Source organism: Trichomycterus rosablanca, chromosome 16 (assembly GCF_030014385.1).
Source record: "Trichomycterus rosablanca isolate fTriRos1 chromosome 16, fTriRos1.hap1, whole genome shotgun sequence".
Taxonomy (NCBI): Eukaryota; Metazoa; Chordata; class Actinopteri; order Siluriformes; family Trichomycteridae; genus Trichomycterus; species Trichomycterus rosablanca.
In genome coordinates this window covers 20,594,265-20,611,917 of record NC_086003.1, presented here as the reverse complement: position 1 = coordinate 20,611,917, position 17,653 = coordinate 20,594,265, and the positions used below count along the sequence as shown (strand labels likewise).

Sequence of the window (17,653 nt, the reverse complement as noted above, 5' to 3'; positions counted from 1 at the left end):
GGGGGTGGTGTTATATGCGTCCCATGCAAACAGAGTTCTTGTTAAGCCAGAATTGATTAATTTCCTGTGACTGCAAACCCTACCATGCTTCATTTTGCTTATACTATGTTAATCATTAAAGTTTTACAACAAGCAGGTTGTAACCATGTATCCTTTCATACTTACAATTAATGTGAACATATGCAATACAAGTTACATCTTAATTAATGCCACACAATTACATATGTTTCGATGGCAAAGTTAAAGCAGAGAGATAAATATGGTTTGAGCATGTGCAGAGGAGGGATGAGAGGTGCTTAGAATGAATCTGCTAGGCAGGAAAAAAGGGGGGGAGAGGCCAAAGAGGAGGTTTATGGATGCAGTGAGGGAGGATATGCAGGTGGTTGGGGTGACAAAGTAGGATGTTTAGGGCAAGATGGATAATCTTAATAATCTGCTGTTGCAACCCCCATCAAAAGCAGCCAAGAAAAGTTACATATGACCATTACAATCAAGTTTTTCAACAGTTTATTGTTAGGCTACATTACCAAACAAGCCTCAATATGTGCAATAAGTGTTATTTTGAAAACTACACTAAACGGCCAAATGAATGTGGAAACATTTTCCTGTTACCAACAAAATTAAGTGGAGATGTAAGTAGGAACTCCAGTGGCCTGCACAGATCTTGAAGAATCAGAACATTGATTGCAAGCCAAAACTTCTAGTCTAACATCAGTGCCTGACCCAACAAATGCTCTTGACTGAATAGGCACAAATTCATATATACATCTAGCTCATGGTCAGGCGTCCAAATATTTTCAATGTGTATAACTACGTTTGCCTTTTTCTAAGAAGACGAATTGGTAAATCTCTGTTTTCTGGTGTTCAGGTTTGACTTGGTGGCTAATGGTGGTACATCTCTGACTCTGCGCTTTGAACGCGCTCCATTTCTGAGTCAGGAGCATACCGTGTGGCTGCCGTGGAACCGCTTCTATGCCATGGATACTCTGGTGATGAAGACAGAGAAGAACATCATTTCAGCCTGTGACCTGAGTGGCTTTGCTAGACCTGATCCTGTAGTAGTACCATCCCCGCTCTCCTCCTTTTTTAGCTACAACCCCACTGAAAAGCACATCATACCAGAGAGCCAGGTACATACTTCTATGTATACATATAAATATAATGTTTGGCTAAAAAGCTAATATTAAGCAGCATGGTCATGGTGTCTAATACTAGCACATTTTCTCTTCTCAGGTTCTCCATGAACAAGTGGAGATTCCAGGCACCAGTCTGAACCTTTGTTACCTAAGCTCCAGGGCATCAGGTTATCGTGCCCTGCTCAAAGTGACAATGATCCCAGCGCAGGTGCCTCTTGGCTTGGCAAAGGTGCACCTGATGGTAGCCATGGAGGGTCATCTGTTTCAGAAATGGTTCCACGCCTTGCCTAATCTGGCCTATACCTATATCTGGGACAAGACTGATGCCTACAAGCAGAGAGTTTATGGCCTGGCCGAGGTTGTGGGTAAGTTTTCTTTGACATAGATAAAGCAGTTAAAGCAGATACACTATATGGCCAAAACTATATGAACACCTTTGCTAATGATTGGTTACAGTTGTTTCCGCCACTCTCATTACTAACGTGTATTGAATGTGAGGGACAATCAATGGCATCAATGCGTTTATCACATAAGTCCAAGCATTGTCCTGCATCAGGAGGAACCCAGGGCCCACTGCACCAGTGTAAGCTCTGACAATAGCTCTGAGGATTTCATCCTGGTACCTAAGAGCAGTCAGGGTACCCTTGGCTGTCACTTGGAGGTTTGTGCAATCCTCCAAGGACCTGCCTCCCCTGATCCACCACCAAACCAGTCATACTGGATGATGTTTCAGGCAGCATAATGTTCGCCACGGTGTCTCCAGAATCTTTCACGTCTGTCACATGCTCAGTGTGCTCTCATCTGTGAATGAAACGGGGCGCCAATGCCAGACCTGCCAACTCTGGATAATGCCAATCAAGCTGCATAGTTCTGGGCTGTGAGCACAGGTCCCACTAGGGGGCGTTGGGTCCGCATGCCACCCTCACAGAGTGTTTCTGACAGTTTGGGCAAAAACATGCACTCCAGTAGCCTGCTGGAGGTCATTTTGTAGGGCTCTGGCAGTGCTCCTTCTGTTCCATCTCACACAAAGGAGCAGATCCTCCATGCTGGGTTGATGCCCTTTTACAGCCCTGGGTTGTGGTTTTATAAAAACATCACTGTTATTCCCTTCACCACATATCATTTAACAAAGAGACTCCCTATACTGAGTAAAGAAGGCCTGCTGAAGCAGTGACACTCTTCAAATTATTTCAAGCAATACATTTTCTAGTCCCTGGTCAAAAAAGAACTCAATTTAAAGTGTGTGTGTGCGTGTGCGTGTGCGTGCTTCATTCTCTTACTGTATTTCCCTCTCTCTAGTCTCAGTGGGATTTGAGTATGAGACATGTGCTTCTAAGATTCTGTGGGAGAAAAGAACAGCAGTTCTGCAGGGTTATGAGCTTACCCCCAACCACCTGGGAGGCTGGTCCCTGGACAAACATCATACACTCAACATCCGCCACGGTGAGATATTAATGCTGCTGACTTATTAATTAAAGTAACCTTAAATACAACAATTAGATCAAGCTTGGTACTGTGTGACTGTACCTCACTACTACAATCAGTACATACATTTTGAAGTTTATTAATAAACAACATTAACCTTTTCCCATTTTACGGCCACGTCTGTTGGCCCGGACTGAATGTCATTGCAATCTTTTGGCCCTGACATGGAAGGAACTGGCCTGTGGGCGGAACTCTTTACATATTTATCTATAGGCCATTGCTGCTAGCCCATACCAATCAATAACTCAAAGTGTGTCCTCCCTGTTGCTGTTTATAGACTGCCTTTGGGTAATTTATTGGGATTTGTGAGCAGGGGTAATATTTTTATTGAATGGATAAAGGTCAAATGACTGTAGTTACTGTTTTCTTAAGACTGGTTTGCCTGCATTACATTTACACCAACAGGACACATTTAAATTGGTATAAATTACACAATTGCTTAACCACATATATTTAATCTGACTTTAAATATTTATTCTGGCTACAATAGTAGTGGCTGCATTAAGAACACGTGTTTACTACTGTTTACAACAGTAGAACAATTAGATGCAGACACTTGCACTAAACTATTTTACACAAAACCAAGGACACACTGTGTCACTCATGTAAAGCTTCATATAGGTAATATAAAAAACACTAAAGTGGTTAGCATTGGCTTTTATTGAATGGTCTTTGCTGTGGCACATATTCTGTCAAACATCATGTGACTTATCATGCTACAGTTTTTGTTTGGCTGATGGCACCAGACTGTCACCATTAATAGGAGTTACATTATGATAGTAACATAAATCAGACAGTAAATAACATTTAAATTGGTCCTCCTGCCGAAGTGAGTTTGAGATAAATACTGTATTTTTTAGTGTTTAATGATAAGAGGCTATTTGTTTTAGCTGACCTTTCACATCTTGGCGCCTGCTGGTTATTAAATGCAACCCTGATTCTTTATAGGACACAACAAACACAACGCTGCAGATCTTTTGTTAGTTAGCACAATGAAACCAAACCGCTTTGTTTTGAGGCTTTATTACACACCTGCTGTCATGAACATTTTCATAATCACTCTGACATTTTCTTGGTTTCGCTTGTGTGTCATTTTTGATTGTTTGTAGAGGGTTTATTTGTTTTTCTTCACATCTGCTTTCATTATAAAACTGTGATAATGACACACATCTTGCAGTATTGCTGCCTCTAATGTCAGAATTTCCACTTGGCATTTGAATACACAAAGAATTTCATATTTTTTTGTAAATTATAATGAATGCAAACCGTTCGCCTGATCCATGTCTCTTAGGTATCCTGCATAAGGGCTCTGGGGAGAACGTGTTCATCTCAGAGCAACAGCCTCCAGTCATCAGTAGCATCATGGGAAACGGGCGGCGGCGAAGCATCTCCTGCCCCAGCTGCAGTGGCCTGGCCGAGGGCAACAAGCTGCTGGCTCCAGTGGCCCTAGCATGTGATGGAGGGGGAAATCTTTATGTGGGTGACCTCAACTTTGTCAGAAGGGTGTACCCTTCTCTTAACACCACTGCCATCCTGGAGCTGCGGTAAGACATATGTTGGTATGAATTCAGTACTTTGGATTCACAATAAAATTGAGTTTGAATTTTACTTCTATATTTACTTCTAATTTTAATACTGACAATAACATTGTACATACAATTTTACACAGTTTAAGTTACACAAAATTAGTCACTGTCTTCAAAATATAAATGTGTGGATAAACAGAAACTTACTAAGCTACAGTTAAGAGCATTTAATGCTGGTTAAATTTAATATTTAAATTCCATCAGTTTCAATAACTGACCCTTTAAAAACTGTATACTTTTATTTAAGAATAAAACATTATTTAAAAACACAGATCCAATCACTTATTGTGGAGTATAAACTACTCCGCCTTTAATGTGGATTTTATGTTTGCCCAGCTTACTATCAGATTTGAGCATCTGCAACTTTGATAAACAAGGGCCATCATTTCTACATGATGGTTAGAAAATATGACAGGCATTTACAATCTTTATATTACCTTTGAATAAGCTTTAATTAGTTTAATATGCTGCAACTTGTAAAAAATGAAAGAAAGTTAGGTAATTAACCTGGCTTATTCAGTTTACATTTACTAGCTGTTAAGTCCTTAAGTACTTGCTGATCTACTGATGCAGTATAGCCCATCTGGACCACTTGGTTCACTTTGCTGTTATTTTGTTAATCCCTAGAGTTTTTTATATATATATTTTTATATGTTTTTAATATATCTTTGATCTATTTATAGATGTCATTACATGTAATAAGATTTGTGGTCATTTTAAGTTAATTATTAAGTTAATAAAGATTATTATGTAATTGTACTTTACTGATACAACATTGCATCTAAAGGCACCTGTTTCTTCTTTTCTTTCTGTTCAACGTAGGAACAAGGACTTGAGGCACAGGTAAGCCCCAGACATTCATTTTACAGTTTGCACTTTTTAATACAGAGCACCTGAAATATCCATGACAAAACTGAAGCTTTAATAGTCTTTAATAATCCAAAATGCAATTTCCATTTTGATTTAATTCTGCAGCATCTTATTTTAGAAGTCATATCACTGAGCTAAGATGAGCTCTTAACATTTTATCACGTTCACCAAGGTGACGGCGCACTTGGTCTCACGCTATTAAGACAAATTTCCTTCTTTTTTTCTTATTTCCATAGCAACAGCCCGAGTCACAAGTACTACCTCGCAGTAGACCCGGTCACGAACGCTCTGTTTCTGTCAGACACAAACTCCAGACAGATCTACCGTGTACGCTCATTAAACGGCGTCCGCCCACTCTTGGATAACGCCCAGGTGGTGGCAGGCACGGGTGAGCAGTGTGTGCCCTTTGATGATGCCCGTTGTGGGGACGGTGGCAAAGCTATTGAGGCAACACTGATGAGCCCCAGAGGTGAGAGATTCCACACTGCTGTTCACTATCCTCATTAACAGACATTAAAACTGGGGGCAGAAAGGAAAAAGTTGGTGATTTTATGGAACACTATTTTGAAAGTGATTAAAGCGTTAGATGTGCTGTAAAAGGGGGAATGTTATGAAGTAATACACAGAAAAAGACAGGGTGTAAGTGCTCAGTTGGCCCACCACTCAGCGGTGCCATCAACAAAATTGCCAAAATTGTCTTACACAGTCATGTCGGAGAGAGGGAAGTTTAGATGGGGTATAGCCTCCTTGCTGCTGCAACAGTGACCCCTGCTGTCTGACTGATGTGCCAGCACAAGTGGCTCGGTAATACAAAGAGACTAGCCTCATCATCTGTGGAGGAGTTTGCAAACCTGGGGTGGGTGAACAGGAGTACAAGGGAATTAAATACACCCAAAGTGGGGTATATTTACCCCTTAATACAATGGGGGTAAACATCTCTGAAATAGACTGCAGTGGTAGCCTTGTCTTGGATTTGCATGATATATTCAATGGGAAATATTTAGTGCTCGAATTTGCCACGACAAGGAAGATCGGAGTTGTTTAAAGTCAATCTTGATGGTCTCCGGAGGACAGCACATCATCATGTTTAGACTCTGAGAATACTAATATGCATTTCAGCAGAGATTTCAGCTTAGGTGTTTAACAAGATTGCCCGTAATCTTTTGCTGAATGTTCCTCTGCAGTGAATAGAACCTGAATTTGTTTACAGACGTTCAGAGGCAAGAGTCATTTCAGTCAATCTTACTGTTATTGTTTGTGTTGTCTGTCGCTTGAAGGAATTGCTGTGGATAAAAATGGACTTATGTACTTCGTGGATGCCACCATGATTCGGAAGGTGGATCAGAATGGTATTATCTCCACTCTGATAAAAACTAATGATCTGACTGCAGTCCGGCCCCTTAGCTGCGACACCAGCATGGACGTCAGCCAGGTCAGCTAAGCCCACACTTCTTGCTCTCTGATCCTGTCTATTTTGTATTCTGATTATGATATCTAACATAGCTTTGCTTAGCTTTAAATATTCACCTTCCTTAGCTATAGAGGTTCAGCCACATCTGTAGCCAACAGTTGTGTAAAATTAATCAAAACTATCATAAAATATGCTTCTTAGACTGCAACAGCAGGACTGTCCCTCTTAGTCCAAAAAGCAATTTTAATAAAGACATTGTTTGCTGCTTTTAGTGTGACACAAACACCCAACCAGCACAATTGGCCAAGTCAGAGGTAGGAATCGGGTTTATATATTTCTGCTTCAGAAATGCAGACTCATCTGTCTGATTGAGAGGTCAGCATGAGTGGTGGAGGATGCACATAGCATCCACTGCTGGCTGGTGTAAAGAAGTAGCTGGCAACTGCACACATGTCGGAGGAGAAAGGTGCTAGTCTGTTTCTCTGCTTGGCCAGCATAGGGGTGGTGCAAGCAGCAGAGAAACTGTAATAAGGTTTGGAAATTACTAGATTGGGAGAAGGAAGGGACATAAAGATTATAGGTCAGCAATTTCAAGACGTTTGTTTCAGGTTTTTGTAGAGAAAACAATGAAACACTATGAGAATAAAAATAAGTTTAAATGTTATCTCTGAAATTGCATGCAATTTCAAGCAAAAGAATCCGAAAGGCTCTAAAAAAAACTCTTCTGTCTGTGCAGGTGCGTCTAGAATGGCCCACTGATCTGGCTGTCAACCCCATAGACAACTCACTTTATGTCCTGGAGAACAATGTTGTCCTGCGCATCACAGAGAACCACCAAGTAAGCATTGTGGCCGGACGACCCATGCACTGCCAGGTTCCGGGCATAGACTACTCCCTCAGCAGGCTGGCAATCCACTCAACACTGGAAAGCGCCACAGCTATTGCTGTTTCTCATTCAGGTGTGCTCTACATTGCTGAGAGCGATGAGAAGAAAATCAACCGGGTGAGACAGGTCAGTGCCGATGGCGAGATCTCACTGCTGGCCGGAGCTGCATCAGAGTGTGACTGCAAGAATGACGTCAACTGCAACTGCTATTCCGGAGACGATGGCTATGCCGCAGACGCTAGCCTCAATGCACCAACCTCACTGGCTGTGGCACCTGATGGCACTCTTTACATTGCTGACCTCAACAACATCCGTGTGCGTTCAGTCCGTGCGAACCGTCCGAGCCTGAGCGTAGCAGGTCAATATGAGCTGGGATCAGCACTTGAGCAGGAGCTCTACGTGTTCAGCGAGGATGGCCTGCACAGGCATACGCTTAGTCTTGTCACAGGCCTCACACTGTACAACTTCAGCTATGGAGCAGATGGAGAGCTAGCTTCGATCACTGACAGCTCCAACAACACACTGAAAATCAGGAGAGAAGCGGGTGGAGCCGTACGGTTGTTGTTGCTGCCAGAGAACCAAGTGGTAACACTGGGCATGGATGCAGCTGGCAGCATACGATCTGTTTCAGCCCTTAATCAGGAGGTGGCGCTGCTTACTTATTCCCCGAACACTGAGCTTCTCACTTCTAAAGCTGATGAGACTGGGTGGACCAACTTCTACAAGTGAGTATGTTTTGAGATTAAAAATTTTAGGAGAGTTTTGTTAGTGCACAGATTGGTCAAAGAGTGAAAACTTTAACTGAAGTGGCATTTTTTAAAAACTGAAGGGAGCTGACAATCTTCTTGGACAATCTAAATTAGTAGTGACTGAAGAGGCTAAGTGTAAGTGAAATAATTAGTTTCTCAAAAAATGTAGGTCAGGATAGGGGTGGTGCAGTGATACTGTTTTTAGGGTATAAATACTGCGCTTCGGTGGCTATTACAGGTGGAGTAGTGGCAGCATATGTTTGGACATGCCCAATTCACACATTCTTTTTACCCTGGAATTTTTAACCAGACCTAGTATAGTCCTGACACCTTTAAAGAAGCTGATGAAACATTAAGCGAAAGCCATTATTTCATTAATTGCTTTATATCATTTACTCATCACTTTATTCTGGTGTCCACTCCACTTGCTGTGCCACTGTGCTTCCAGTTAATAAATGGACACAGCCATTTACAGTTTATGAGCAAATTCCATATAGGGAACAACCTGAAACAAATACTATATTTATTGTGTGTGAAATTTGTTAGGTCTTAATGTCATGGCTGCATGGTAAGTTACCATGTGAAAGCTGGGTTAGTTTCCAGGAAGAGTAGCTTGTTGTAGCCCTGGGTTTTAAGTGTGAAAAGAGCTTTTAGTTAAAACAAAATCCACAGTACGCATGTTTAACATTACATATGTTTAAATTAAATTAAATAAGGTAACAATAATGTAATAGAACTGGACAGTTAATGGAAAATGAGTAAAGCAGTGCAGTTGATAACTTGAATTCGAAAGGCTCAACAAATGTACTGTATTCGCGTTCGAGCACTCCTTCAAAACAGTTGTAGAGCCACCTAGCGTTCATAATGTAGTACTGCACGCTTAGCTGTCCTAAACCGATGAAAATGTTAACAACATGTGGAAATATAAATAACTATGATATCAAAATAATAAATTATAGGCGTTTTTTAGACAGGTGGCTTTTTACCTTGTATACTCCCGTTCAAATATGGACCAAACCGAAAATAGCTAGACATTAAGCTTTTAAATGTCTTAAAAACAAACTGTTAGCAAAAAAATTAGCAAGAACCAAACGAACAGATAAAACATGGTAAGCAGGGCCGGCGCTAGGGGGGGGGCTGAGGGGGGCATTGCCCCCCCAAATTGTGTCTTTGCCCCCCCAAGCACAATGCAAGCAACGGCTATTTTTAAAATGATCTCTGAACCAATCACAAAAATGCATTTTGTTTTACAGTGTGAAGATATTTCCTTGCTTATTCCTGATTGGCTCTTTGAGTCATATAAAAATCGGCAGACTGCCCCAAACAGTTCAGTTCGGCAGTATAAGTTCTGTTAGTGTGAGCGAGAGGCAGGTATACTGGTAAACACTTTTTTTTTTACAGAATTAGTATTCTTTTGTTTTCTTTATATTTTAATTTCCCAATAATATAAATATTCTCACTCATTCCTATTTCCACGTTTGAATATTCTCAGTCTGTGTGTAGGTACATTTGTCAGCTTTGACTTAAATTTGTATTAAAGCCTTTCAAGAAATAGAGTTGTTCTATTAGTAATGGCAATTTAATTAAGGGGGCGTATTAAAATGAAATACAATTAGATAATCTTTTTTCTCCATTTACATAATCAACATGTATTTTTTAATCATTGGGTTTTAAGTTTAAGTTCGAAAACATGCATTTTTATTTCTTTACCTCATACATCACTTTAAGCCAGTATCAATAGCTTGGCTGTCATCATTCATGCACAAATCAAGCCTTGAATATATTTCTGGCTTCAAAAACATGACTATCAACATGCCCCCTCGTTAGGTTTTACTGCCCCCCCAAGCAAAGCAGTCCAGAACCGGGGCTGATGGTAAGTTACTGCAAATTACGAAAAATGCAAAGCTGGGACAGTTTCCAGTAAGAGTAGCTTGTTGTAGCCCTGGGTTTTTTAGTGTAAAAGGAGCTTTTAGTTCAAACAAAATCCACACAAAAATTAAGTAAACTTTTTACAGTGAAGCAGCTCATCAGTCCTGCATGATATGGCTGTACCAGATTCTTTTTCTGGTAACACCATTTTGGAAAACATTAGCTGCATCTGAAATTGCATATTTCCATACTGAACAGTACGCGAAAGCAGTATGCGAGAGCGGTTATTATATCCAAATACGTAGTATACAAAGATGGCAAAAAGCGAGTAAGACATGTTATGATTTAGTACAACCCTGAATAATGCTATGAGTAGCTTTGTGGAGAATGGCAGAATTAATTTTGTCAGATTTTAAAATTGTTATAACTGTTGTGATGCGACGTCATGCATCACATGACGTTGGTAGGATGGCGGACGTAGTACGTACAAGGTTGCGTGCATACTGCACACTTGCGTACTGAAAGAGCTTACTGCTTTACCGGCCGAGCAGTGCACACTGCCTCGAATCTATTATGTACTGTTTAAGCATGCGATTTCGGACAAAGCCTTTGTCTTCAGTTTTTTTCTAAGCAGTTCTCTGTAGCAAATGTTAAGTAGCAAATGGTGGCACAGGGACTGAGTGGTCAAGGTCTTGGGAGTGTTTCATTCTTGCCAATTCACAGACTAGAACAATTAAACAAAAAAAAGTTGCCTACTAGCATGGGAGTGTATATTTGTCCTAGTCCATTATATTATTCTGATTAGAACTTGACCTAACTCTTGTTCTATATTTTGGCAGCTATGACAGTGAGGGGCGTTTGACAAATGTGTCCTACCCAACGGGAATGGTGACCAGTCTGCACCGTCAGATAGAGCGGTCCATTAACATCGATATGGAGAGTTCCAACAGAGATGATGATGTGACTGTTATTACCAATTTGTCCTCTGTGATGGCATCTTATACTGTGCTTCAAGGTACGAAGGGTATTAAGTTGTGTATTACTGTTTGGTGAGCATACATGTAACAAATTCTGGTATCATTGCCCACACAAGAAATCCAAAAACAAAAAATATAAACTGAAAAAGGTCTTTCAAACCCAAATCTTTTATTTTGTGACATTACTTGGCAATATTTCTGATTATAATGAGACTGTTTATTAGTGCTTCTGTAAAGAATGGGCACATGACATGTAAACAAATTCAAATTTAAAAGATAAAATACCCATGGAAAGGGTATTTTAGGGTAGAGAAATATATTTAGTGTAATAGTGCCTTATTAGAGTGATAAAGATCTAGAGCTATTTGGCTTTTTCAATAAATTCAATATATTTGTCGTTGTTGTTGCATTTAAGCTTCCCTTGCATACACATCATTTGTTAGCCATGTTTTGAAAGGTTCTGAATGTGTAAACATTTGCGTTTTGCTGGCACATGCCTGTGGAGAGCGAAGCCTGGTGAAATTACAGCATGTAAATGAAACAGCAGGCAGTTGTGCAGCTTTTAGCTTAGAGTAAAGCCATTTATTCCCAACCATCACACTACACATATACAGTACAGTATGCTACATTGTTCTGTAATGTACGGTTGCAATCGGATGCCAAACAAAGTGATGCCTGGTTTCTTCCTATTACTCTTTACTTTCTCCCTGTTGACCCTCTTACAGACCAAGTGCGAAACAGCTATCAATTGTACCACAATGGCACCCTAAGGGTCTCGTATGCTAACGGAATGGGACTTAGCTTCCACACTGAGCCTCACATCCTGGCAGGCTCAGTCACTCCCACCATCGGAATCCGCAACATTTCTCTACCCACAGACAGCAGCCTCAATTCCATCGAGTGGAGGATGAGAAAGGAGCTGGCCAAAGGCAAAGTCACTGTGTTTGGAAGGAAACTGCGTGTAAGTATGGGCTTTTATAAAACAAAGGCTGTGCTACATGAGTGTTGTTACTAAAATGTTATTTAACACTGTAGGATTAGGAAAGTTCAAATATTAAAATATACAGTGTGTGTGCGTAAATATGATTGTGGGTGCCCTATGATGGACTGGTAACCTTTCCAGGGTGTTTCCTACATTTTGCCCAAGGAATTGGACCAACTGTAACCCTGAATAGGATGGAAGCAGTGGTAAAACAGACAGTGAATAAATAAATTTGTACTGAATGAGCACAAATTCCCACAAACATACTTTAAAGTCTTGTAAGGAGCCCTCTCAGAAGAGTGGCTGAAAAGATCACATTGAGGTCACTCCACCCCCCCCCCCCCCCCCCTCCTTTTTCTCCCACTTTAGCGCATCCAATTTCTGCCCGTCAATCATCCTCTCACTAATGCCGGTCCCTGCTCCTGATTGGGGAGGACAAGGCTGCTCCACGCCCCCTCCGACACGTGCACAGCAATCGAACATCTTATCACATACACTTGACGAGTGCAGTGCAGTACAGCGCTGTGTACGGAGAGCCACACCCTCTACCGCACTCCTTTCCCATCTCCGTGCAGGCGCCACCAACCAGCCCACAGAGGTCATATTCGCACTAGTCTGAGAGAGAGTCCCCATCCGGCTTAATCGCGCCCCTATCTGAACAACAGGCCAATCGTTGTTCATGTGGCCGCTCAGCCTCAGCCTCCAGGCAGAGCCAAGATTCGATACGATGTATTCGAGATCTTAGCTCTGGTGAGAGGTCACTCTTTTTTAATACTATTTGTCCTTAAAATGGGATGTCCAACCAGCTCATGGTCAGGTGTCAAAATACTTTTGGCCATATGTGTCTTTCCTTTCCAATACTTAATATTTTGCTCTGTTATATTTTAGTATGATGTATTATGCATATGAATATTGAAATACAGTATTCTGTTCAGTACATCCTGAATAAAAGTTTAAACATTTTCCAGGCCCATGGTAGGATCCTGCTGTCCATCGATTATGACCGAAACACCAGAACTGAGAAGGTGTATGACGACCACCGGAAGTTTACGCTGCGCATCATCTACGATGCTCAGGGTCGACCTGCTACCTGGCTTCCAAGCAGCAGTCTGGCTCTGGTCAATGTGTCCTACTCGCCAACAGGTCGTCTGGTGGGTCTGCAAAGGGGCAGCATGAGCGAGAAGAGCGAGTTTGACACCTTTGGCCGCATCTTGTCGCGTACTTTTGTAGACGGGAAAGTCTGGAGCTTCAGTTACCTGGATAAGGTAATTCACACTGTCCCTTTTTTTCCAGTTACTGTCAATTAAGAGTATTTTCAAATGGAAAAACATCCAGACTTCAGTTTAGAAAGCCCTCACACAAGCAAGTGTTCTAGAAACGTGTGCTTAGTGCACACTATGTGACTTAAAACCTGTGAAAATGTTGGTTTTGTTGCCTGAGGATTTATTAAATAGGCCTCTGTCAATCAGCAAACAGATTTTCCTACTCAGTGATCAATTGCTGAGCCGCTGGTATTTTTAGGTAATTTGAAACCACAGTCATGTACTGACTCTCTCCAAAAGCTATGAGCAACAGCCAATGAGACCTTGAGAAGCTGCCGAATACAAAATATTGCATACAAAATTAAGTAGTGTCAAATAAGTACATCACTGATAGTGTTAGTAGTAATAGTGGATTTAGGACACAGCCCTTCATATTGCTGCCCCTCAATTTTGATTTGTATGTGTTTGCTGATGTATATTCTGGTAGTACAATCCTGAAACGTCAAATTTTATTCAGCGCTTCTTCAGCAATCTCTCCTCTTTACTGAAGAATTTTAATAGTTTCTTACTCCACACAAAAAGGTGGAGAAACAACATCTCTGACTGAATTGACTTTACCTTTAAGAATCTATTAGCCTCCTATCTCAAAGCACACAATATATAACTAAGTGTTTTTCTCTTTCTTTCCATGTTCAGTCTATGGTGTTGCTGCTGCAGCAAAGTCAAAAGCAGTACGTGTTCGAGTTTGACAACTATGGTCGGCTCAACTCTGTCACCATGCCCAGCATGGCTAGACACACCATGTCTACCCACGTGTCTGTGGGCTACATCCGCAACACTTACAACCCTCCCGAAAGTAATGCAACCGTCATCCATGACTTAAGTGAGGATGGCCGTCCCCGGGCAACTTTCTACCTGGGTACAGGCCGCAGGGTGCTCTACAAATACGGAAAGCTTGGCAAGCTCACTGAAGTGCTGTACGACTCAACTGCTGTCACCTTTGGCTATGATGAAACAGCGGGAGTGCTCAAAATGGTGAACCTGCAAAGTGGCGGCTATTCCTGCACCATACGCTACCGCAAGCTTGGACCCTTGGTGGATAAGCAGATGTACCGCTTCTCAGAAGAGGGCATGGTTAACGCTCGCTTTGACTACACCTACCTTTACAACAGCTTCAGGGTGGCCAGTATAAAGCCTGTGATCGGAGAGACGCCTCTTCCAGTGGATCTTTACCGCTATGATGAAATCTCTGGCAAAGTGGAGCATTTTGGGAAATTTGGCATTATCTACTATGACATCAACCAAATCATCACTACGGCTGTTATGACACTTAGCAAACACTTTGACGCCCATGGGCGAATCAAGGAAGTGCAGTATGAGATTTTTCGCTCACTCATGTATTGGATGACAGTGCAGTATGATAGCATGGGGCGTGTGATAAAACGTGAGCTTAAGATCGGGCCCTATGCTAACACCACACAATACCGCTACGAGTATGACGGTGATGGCCAGCTTGTTGGTGTCAAAGTTAATGACTGGTCCATGTGGCGCTACAGCTATGACCTAAATGGCAACCTGCACTTACTGAACCCTGGAAATAGTGCTCGGCTGTTGCCTCTCCGATATGACTTACGTGACCGCATCACACGCCTCGGGGACATGCAGTACAGGCTGGATGAGGATGGCTTCCTTAGCCAAAGGGGCTCAGATTTCTTTGAATACAACTCCAAAGGCCTCCTGGAGAGGGCATACAGCCGCACGGCAGATGGATGGAGTGTTCAGTACCGCTACGATGGTCTTGGACGTCGTGTGTCACGTCGCACAGCTAGTGGTGAACACCAACAGTACTTCTATGCTGACCTCAATCACCCAACCCGAGTAAGCCACATCTACAACCACTCAAGAGCAGAGATCACCTCCTTCTACTATGACCTCCAAGGCCACTTGTTTGCCATGGAGGTGAACGGTGGTGAGGAATTCTACATTGCCTCAGACAACACAGGTACACCACTAGCCGTCTTCAGCAGTAATGGGCAAATGGTCAAGCAGCTGCAGTACACAGCATATGGCGAAATCTACCACGACTCCAACCCAGACTTTCAGCTCTCCCTTGGCTTTCACGGAGGCCTCTATGACCCTCTGACGAAGCTTGTGCATTTCACCCAAAGAGACTATGATGTGCTAGCTGGACGCTGGACCTCACCTGACCACACACTCTGGGCAAAGATAGGCAAGGAGCCAGCACCATTCAACCTGTACATGTTCAAGAACAACAATCCTCTCAGCGATATGATTGATGTTAAGAATTATGTGACAGGTAGGTGTTTTTGCATACTTTTAAGTTCTTTTCATTGTAATGACGATAATTGTTAGGGTTGCAAAATGTTTTGTTTATTCACTATTATCCCAGTATTTCCTTTGCACTGGATAATAATAATAATACTCACGCAGCCAAGATCTTAATCAAAGTTTAGGCTATTATGGCATTTAATAAGGCTTCCCCCTACATTAAATGTTTAATGACCTGTGATTTAGCTGTAAAAGAACCAAATGAGTTTTAAAAGCTGGCCTAAATCATAGAGTCTCCATCTGGTTTCACAGACCATATGTTTTACTGTAATGCAAGCATCATGAGTAATCTTACAAGTTTTAAGCATTTCTAAATGCTTAAATGCTAAATTTCTTTAAAAATGCATAATTTAGGTTTCCAATTATGGTACTTCTCTTACTACATGTTGTATTGCATGTCAAGTCAAAGTTAAGTCAAGCCAAATTTCTTTGTACTGTATAGCGTGTTTTATAGACATCGTCCTAAAGCGACTTTACAGAATTTAGGACTGACATACCAAAAACCACTGTTAAGCAAGCCGAGGGCGATAGTTGCAAGGAAAAACTCCCCTAAAATTACAGGAAGAAGCCTCTAGAGCAGGGGTCACCAACCTTTTCGAAACAGAGGGCTACTTTAGGAGTACTGAGTAAGCCGAAGGGCTACTTGTAGGATACAAGCTTCCTGAATACCATAAAGTTGCATGGTTCACCTTTAATGATAATATTATGATAATAATAATAATAATAAATATTATATATATTTATGATATAATGAGTTGTACATTAAATAAATGTTAATCATTCCTCACAATTATTAACAATGATTTACCATGGCAGAAAATACACATATATTTAAACATGTAACATTATTTATTTCTGTTAATCTCAATCAGTTTCAATATTTGTAGCATTTTTTTTCCACAAATGATCACTTCTGTAGCATTTTTAAGGAAATCATTAAGTCACATCTTCCAATCATGTCCCGTTTGTATCCCGTTTGTACCCCGTTTGTACTTATCACTACCTTTGTAACGTTTTAGAACAAATCATGAACTCTGTCCAATGTTTGTACAAATGATCAGTTAAGTATGATTTTTTTAAAAGCTACGATTTAAATGGACGTTTTTGTGACACGTACTGACTGAAGCCTCTCTCCACATTGTGCCGCTTTCTGCCGTCGCCCCACGAATGAAACACTTTTCCTCCCAATCATTGTGAAAATATTAAGTTTTCTTTCGCTTTTCTGACATGTTTTATTATTATTATTATTATTATTATTATAAACCGCATCTCACTCCCCGTCGTAGCTGCGCATGCGTAGCTTGCTTGTCTCAGCGTTATGCGCACGATATAAAACTCCGCACCCAGACAAGAGCTCATATACATACAACATTTCTGTTTTTAAAATATTATATTCACTATTGTCATTTTCAAATCTACATCAATGCAAATGTTATTGATTCAAAAAGAACAGCAACACAAATACAGTTTTTAGACGGAGCTCTATAGTCACTAGTACTATTTTAGAACATGTCCTGCCGGCGACTCGCAGATTTAGATTTACCAGATTTAGGGACCCATCCTCCTTGGATGGCCTGGAGAATAATTTAAATGACATAAATCATGTCATTGTACATGTCTCAAAAATATGGGTAGGGGTTCTTAACCTGTGTGAGTGCAATCAGCTCCCAAAGCTTTAAATTGAGTATTGTAACGGGCTAGACTTGACTGGTAAAACACTGGACTGGTCAGTCATTATAGTCGGTCCCCACATTGCATCATCAGTTTTGCAAGTATTGCAAGGCATCACATCAAACTGTATAGCAATGTTGGTAGTGTGATAGCAGTATGTTTACCAAGATTGTACTGTCAGCCTATTGTAATGATTAAGATTAATTAAACTAGATTTTTTCTTCATTTGGTAATGTAAACAATTACAGTTTGGTAAAAATTCCTGTTTCCTGTATTCTGTCTTCAGATGTGAAGAGCTGGTTGGTCATGTTTGGTTTCCAGCTCAGCAACATCATACCTGGGTTTCCCAGACATTCACTGTATTTTGTTGAACCTCCTTATGAATTGCTTGCCAGTCAGGACAGTGACAATGCCCGGGTA

General features: G+C 41.2%; 1 protein-coding gene across 2 annotated transcripts in view; it reads left to right on the top strand.

Annotated features, from left to right (window-relative positions):
- The window catches only part of tenm2b (teneurin transmembrane protein 2b), a 431,647-nt gene that overhangs the window by 412,073 nt on the left and 1,921 nt on the right, over positions 1–17,653 (top strand). For both annotated transcript variants that reach the window (XM_063011444.1, XM_063011445.1), the window contains 13 exons: positions 869–1,130; positions 1,234–1,501; positions 2,436–2,579; positions 3,913–4,165; positions 5,030–5,050; positions 5,314–5,546; positions 6,355–6,509; positions 7,225–8,099; positions 10,832–11,007; positions 11,695–11,930; positions 12,920–13,216; positions 13,910–15,530; positions 17,520–17,650. In XM_063011444.1, coding sequence (XP_062867514.1) covers positions 869–1,130; positions 1,234–1,501; positions 2,436–2,579; positions 3,913–4,165; positions 5,030–5,050; positions 5,314–5,546; positions 6,355–6,509; positions 7,225–8,099; positions 10,832–11,007; positions 11,695–11,930; positions 12,920–13,216; positions 13,910–15,530; positions 17,520–17,650 — 4,672 coding nt within the window. The remainder of the gene's footprint in view (positions 1–868; positions 1,131–1,233; positions 1,502–2,435; positions 2,580–3,912; positions 4,166–5,029; positions 5,051–5,313; positions 5,547–6,354; positions 6,510–7,224; positions 8,100–10,831; positions 11,008–11,694; positions 11,931–12,919; positions 13,217–13,909; positions 15,531–17,519; positions 17,651–17,653) is intronic.